This window comes from Euprymna scolopes, chromosome 26, assembly GCF_053919585.1.
Source record: "Euprymna scolopes isolate OS-2025 chromosome 26, ASM5391958v1, whole genome shotgun sequence".
In the NCBI taxonomy this organism is placed as follows: domain Eukaryota; kingdom Metazoa; phylum Mollusca; class Cephalopoda; order Sepiida; family Sepiolidae; genus Euprymna; species Euprymna scolopes.
Genome location: NC_136507.1, coordinates 101,774,434 through 101,781,468, shown reverse-complemented (window position 1 = coordinate 101,781,468; position 7,035 = coordinate 101,774,434). Strand labels below are relative to the sequence as shown.

The following is a 7,035-nucleotide window of genomic DNA, read 5'->3' as shown; positions in this document are numbered from 1 at the left end:
TATAAACTATCGATAATAACGTCGGGTTAACTTGGATAATACAAAATAAAATAATCGATGCACATGTATAAACAAATTTGAATTCTTAAAAAAATTGTATTTTAAATTCAACATTTTTCTCCATACAAACTATTTAATAAAAAAAAACTTGTCTTTCAAACAGTTTTTCTACAAATTATATTTAAAAATTTCTTTCTAATTAATTGTAAATAAGGACAAAGTTAACTTGACTGACAGAAAACAATATGGCGTATGGGTTATTGAATATTTATTATTAATAGTGGAATTTAAAAAAATGACTTATGTAAATATTATAAAGAAAAATAGAAGTGTTCTTGGTAAATAGTTTTCATTCTTAAAAAAGTACGAACGAAAGAGTCCAAATAATATTCAGTCTACATGTTCCTTCATTATTTAGTCCGTACGTTACACTTTGAAAAAGGCCCAATACAATTATAGGAGGACAAACTGCTTCAAAAAGGCAAAACTCGCGATATTTGGCTTTGCAAAGGTATAATCTAATTGAATATAATATTATATTCCTAAAAAATATTTTAAATTCTCTTTCGCTAAATTGTATTTAAAACTTTTTTCTCTATATGTTTTTATTCAGACTTTTGTTTCCACAAATTTAATTTCACACATCTCTTCTAAGAAATCAATTATTTTCGTTTTGTAAATCTTGTATTTCGAAATTCTTTTGTAAATATTATAATTTAAACTTCCTTTCTAAAAATTGTACTTCAAACTTCCTCAGTAAAAATTGCTGTTCAAATTTGTTTAAATAACTAAATTTCAAACTTATTATCTTAAAATTGTTAACTTTTCTGACAGAAAACAACATGGCGGGTGGATTATTTAATATTTATTATAAATAGCGATTTTTATAACCATTCATGAAACTACAAAGAGAAAATAGAAGTCTAATTGGTAACTCGTTTTAACTCCTTATAAAGTGTTAACGAAGGAGTTCAGCTTATTTGCCATACATTTAATTTTACAGAAAATTTTTTTATAATTTTAGTGCTCGCGTATTATGAATTTTTATTCAGTTCTATTTAATTCACAATTATTTGAAAATTTCAATAAATGAGATTGTAAAGTAAATTATCAAATAAGAATAAATAGTAAAAATAAATAATATGTAAGTCACGTAGTTGCGAGAAATATACAGACACACGGGCCACACAGTTTTCGTAACACAGCGAAGAAAGAATCGAGTCTTCTTTTTGTCACTCTAGTTAGAGATGTTTAACTTTAATATCTGTTTCAATTAGTTGCCAGTTTCTGGTCTCTTTTCAACTATTCTAAAATATTGCTGTGTGATCACGGGAGATTAAAAATGCGTGCAAAACGAACTGTGACTGCTTAATTAATGCTAACGAGCAAACAAAATGATGCCAGTTATAAACTACAAATAAAAACATAACATCAACTTGGTTGACCAAAAACAAAATGGTGGGTGGCTTATTTAATATATATTATTAATATCATTTTTTTTTTATAATGGCTGATAAAAATATTATAAGAAAAATAGAAGCCTTATTGGCAAATCGGTTTTGCTTATTAGTAAAGTATTAACAAAAGAGTTCAGCTTATTCTCAATCAGTTTTATCTTTCCGTGACTGCGTTTATAAATTTAGTGCTTGCGTGTCACGGATTTCTTATTCATTTCCATTTAAGTGACATTAAGTTTGAGATTTTGTTTTTAGGCATCATTTTTTTTTTTTTTTTAAGTTTTGACTTCTGATGGTTAGAATGGAAGAACGAAATGGACGTTAGTAGTTTCGGGTTCGAATCCGGGTGGCTTTATTTTGATTTTTAAAAGAAAAATCTCTGGTTAAAAATGTATTTGCAAAATTTGACGCTTCTACTAAAATAAATGTTAAGCCCAGTTCGAAACAGATGAATAGACTAACTAATGAATAAATAAATTCCCCTTCTGTTAATAATTCGTTTACATACACAAATACAAACATATGTACACATATAATAATAATAATAATAATAATAATCGAAAAGAGAAAACTGTTTAAGTCGCCATTATTGTTCGCGCTGTAATTAGATATACGTGCATGCAGGAATTGTTTCAATCTACGTGTGTGTGACATGTAATATGTACTTATATGGATATTTTTATGCTAGCGTGTGTATATATTTGCCTGTGTATGTGCTTGTGCGTGTAAGTGTTTGTGTGTGTATATTTTTGTGTGTAAGTGTGTCTATGTGTGTGTGTATATACATATTTGTGTGCGTATGCGTTCGTGTATATGCTTGAATGTGTACATATTTGCTTCTGCATTTGTTTGTGTTTATGCGTTAGTGCGTGTATATTTTTGTATGTGTGTTTGTGTGTGTGTATATTTGTATGTATACATGTTTGCATGTGTATGTGTGAAGGTGTTTACGTGTATTCTTATTTGAGCGTGTGTGTTTGTGTGTGTATGCGGTAGCCTGTGTATGTACTTGCGTATTGCACATATTTTCATGTCTATGTGTTTGCATGTGTATGGGTTTGCTAGCGTGTGGATGCGTTTGTCGTATGAACATGCTTGTGTAATTATATTTTGGCATGTGTACTGTTTGTGTGTCTCTGTGTTTATATGTGTATGCGTTCCTGTGTGTAATTGTTTGCGTGTATATATGTTTGTGTGTATATATGTTTGCGTGCATATGTGTTTGCGTGTATATATGTTTGCGTGCGTATGTGTTTGCGTGGTCACTAGTTTGCGTGTGCATGGTGTTTGCGTGTGTACCTGGATGTTACTCTCTTTATTAGGCCGTGGTTGTAAAGCCACGCCCACTTATCCTTCTCGACTTCACCACTGTTCAAACCTTCCATATTTAAAAAGAGATGTCAGAAAATTTATTGCCATGGACCTTGCTTTGACACGGGGTACTTTATTTTAGGGGAATAATAAATAGACGACAGTACAGTATGGTATGGCAAGAAAAAAAATAACAAAACAAAACAAAAAACAAACTTAGAAGCTGCACGAGGGGAAGTATGTGATGCATTATGGGAAATAAAACTGATTTAAAAAACGATGAGATGTCGAATTTTATTATTAATCTTATTATTATTATCATCATTATTATTATTTGTTGATTTTGTGTTTTCCTTCTTTATCTCTTTTCTGGTCTTCCTTCGGTTCGTCTTTTATATCCTCTTATATGTGTGAATCATACATACGCATGCGCATACGAAACAATCTAACGTGAAAACTGCGTATACGCATGCGTATATATCAACATATATGCACAGATATGCACATATATGCATACAAAGTAATAAATATATGCATAGATGTACATACATAAATATATAAGTAGGATTTACAGATCTTAGGCGTGTATTTGCTTGGAAGATAATAATAATTTCATATTCTTTTTGTTATTTTTTTTGTAGAGGGATTATTTTTTAAACACTCAATGTGGAGGTGTGATTGGCCATTTCAGTTTGTTTGCGCCAAGTCCTGTCGAATTTAAAGGGTTTATAGTTTCTGGGATTTTCATGGAGTGCAAACGAACGGTTGGAGGATTTCAGTTGGTGCAGGCACGCTTCGAAGGGCTGCATCTTGGGTAGCGTTCGCAGCAATCCTTGGAGGAAGTACATGGGTGTCCATACCAGCAGTCGTAACAGAGCTTCGCCCAGCGGTCGCAGATGTTGTAGCGACGACAGCAGTCATTATTGGTACGACAGCGTTGACGGAAGCACATTTTGTTGGGGAGGAGTAACCACGGCATACGGACCCTAAACGGAAGTAAAAGAAAGAAAAGCAAATTCGATAAAATCATAAAGAAAATAAATGAAGTAAAAAAGACATTGGTATTCGTTTACATGCATCAAAAATATAAAATTATGACGTGTCTAATCAAAAGACTTTCGTGGTAGAAATTATATTTAAAAATGTTTCCACTTTAATTCGTATTTAAAACGTTTGCTACAAATTCCACTTGAAACTTTCTTAATAAAAACTCCATGGAAACATTAAATTAACTTGATTGATACAAAATAAAGTGGTGGATGTATATATGCAAGCGGAGTTCACCCAGTTATTACTGACCAACTTTCAATTGCCTGATATAGCTTGAAGTTTTCATGTGCAATGATTTATATCTGTATGGATTATCTGACAAATTACAGCTCTGAACTAATTATGGTTTCTGACTTGCAGATGTTTAAACTGAGTCAGCTGTGAAATTAAGCCCATTGAGTGTTACGCAGTGATCCGGTTTTTGTATTTGAAAAGAGGCAAAACACAGAAGACTTTTCATGGAATCTAATAACCGTATGGTAATGATGCTGCATCATATGGCCTTATAAAATACTGGCATCGTGATTTCAAACATGGCCATAAATCCGTGGAAACTTTTTCGGCAAATTCTATTTGAAATTTCTATTTTAAAAAATTGGAGTTCAAATTTTCTTAAATATGGCTGACGGGTAAACAAAATTTTAAACCAGTTATAAACTATACTTAAGAACATAAAGTTAACTTGGTTGACACAAACTAAAATGTTCGCTGTTTATCTATATTCACATATTTTTTCTACCAATTGTATTTTAATTTCTTATCGTGTAAAATGTATTACATTTCTTCTTATACATTTACTTAAAAAAACTTGTATTTCAAACTTTCTTTCTACTGAATCGTGAAAAAGAACACAAGGTTGACTCGGCTAACAGAAAATAATATAGCGGAGAGGTTATTGAATATTTATTAATAGCGGATTTTTTTATGACTCATGCAAATATTATCAGAACAAAATAGAAGTGTTATTGTTAAATAGTTTTATTCTTAATAAAGCACAAACGAAAGAGTTTAGCTGATTTGAACCTATATAATATTCTGATTGTGTCTTCCTAAAATAGTCCGTAGGTTACACTTTGAAAACAAAAACGGCCAAATACAATGTTAGAAGCCACAAACAGCTTAAAAAAGGCCAAGTTTGCGAAAATTAGCATTTCAGAAAAGACCAATCTGGCAACTCTGAACAAGGATATGAAAATGCCCTTCCTTTGATGATGCCTCGTTTTTCGAATAGTATTATGATAATATATGATCATTGCTGTAATTGTCTTAAAAAGGAACTTGCAGCCATTTCGACGTGCAGCGGTTGTTCACCAGAAAATAATGTCAGCAAAACGTTACATAAAAAGGAACATTCGAAATAAACAGGGGAAAAGTAATTGATTTCCTATAAACTTAAATCCAATGAAGTCTGCAAATGTTCTTGCATGAATTACTAACATAATAAGTATCAAAACACGCATGATACTATTCTTTCATTCCAAAGATGTCCATACTAGACAGATGCAATAGTCCGTCAATTGGCGTAGCTAAATTATCCTGTGCGCCATATTCGGATTATCTCATAGCTATTAAACTACGTTAGGTTGACATCTCATAATCTCATATCTCGTAATCTCAAAGCTATTACACTCCATTACGTTGGAAATGCTTCATTTTTGAATTATACATTGTTTGTAAATATTTAAACTATCGTCTAAATATTTGTATTTTAATTTTACATTATTTTTCAATACTTAAACAATATTCTAAATATTTGTATTTGAATTATACATTGTTTGTCAATATGTTAACAATAGTATTAATCTTTGTATTTGAATTATACGTTGTTTTTCAATATTTAAAAAAGTTCTAAATATTTATATTTGAATTATACATTGTTTGTCAATATTTAAATAATATTCTAAATATTTGTATTTGAATTATACATTGCTTGTCAATATTTAAACAATATTCTAAATATTTGTATTTGAATTATACATTGTTTGTCAATATTTAAAAATATTCTAAATATTTATATTTGAATTATACATTCTTTGTCAATATTTAAATAATATTCTAAATATTTGTATTTGAATTATACATTCTTTGTCAATATTTAAACAATATTCTAAATATTTATATTTGAATTATACATTGTCAATATTTAAACACTATTCTAAATATTTATATTTGAATTATACATTGTTTGTCAATATTTAAACAATATTCTAAATATTTATATTTGAATTATATATTGTTTGTCAATGTTTAAAAATATTCTAAATATTTGTTTTTTTCGTTATACATTGTTTGTCAATGTTTAAAAATATTCTAAATATGGATATTTGAATTATACATTGTTTGACAATATTTAAAAATAGTCTAAATATGTGTATTTGAATTATACATTGATTGGCAATATTTAAACAATATACTACATATTTGTATGTGAATAATACATTGTTTGTAAATATTAAAACAATATTCTAAATATTTGTATTTAAATGATACATTTTATTTCCATATTAAAACAATTCTAAATAGTTATATTTTAGTTATACATTGTTTGTCAATATTTAAACACTATTCTAAATATTGTATGTGAATCATACATTGTTGGTCAATATTAAAACAATATTCTAAATATAAGTATTTGAATTATACATTTTGTCAATATTAAAACAATATTCTAAATATTTGTATTTGAATTATACATTGTTTGTAAATATTTATACAATTTTCTAAATATTTATATTTGAATTATACATTGTTTGTCAATATGCAAAAATACTCTAAATATTTGTATTGTAGTTATACATTGTTTGTCAATATTTACAAAATATTCTAAATATTTGTATTTGAATCATAGATAGTATCTCAATATTTAAACAACATTTTAAATTGTGTATGCGACTTATACATTGGTGGTGAATATTTAAACAATAATCTAAATATATTGTATTCAATTACTTAATTAATTAATTATACATTGTTTGTCAATATTTAATTATTTAAAATATTGTATGTAAATTATACATTGTTAGACAATATAAAACAATATGTTAAATATTTGTATTTAAATTATACAATGTTTCTCAATATTTACACAATACTCTAAATATTTGTATTTGAATCATACATAGTTTGTCAATATTTAAACATTATGTTAAATATTTTTATTAAAATTATACATTGTTTGTCAATATTTAAACAATATTCTAAATATTTGCATTTGAAT

General features: G+C 28.0%; 1 protein-coding gene across 7 annotated transcripts in view; it reads right to left on the bottom strand.

Moving 5' to 3' along the window:
• Positions 1 to 1,693: 1,693 nt before the first annotated feature.
• LOC145248310 (uncharacterized) overlaps positions 1,694 to 7,035 on the bottom strand; it is a 212,766-nt gene continuing 207,424 nt past the window's right edge. For all 7 annotated transcript variants that reach the window (XM_080110216.1, XM_080110212.1, XM_080110218.1 and 4 more), the window contains one exon: positions 1,694 to 3,754. In XM_080110216.1, the coding sequence (XP_079966342.1) occupies positions 3,544 to 3,754 (211 nt within the window). In that variant the 3' untranslated portion in view covers positions 1,694 to 3,543. The remainder of the gene's footprint in view (positions 3,755 to 7,035) is intronic.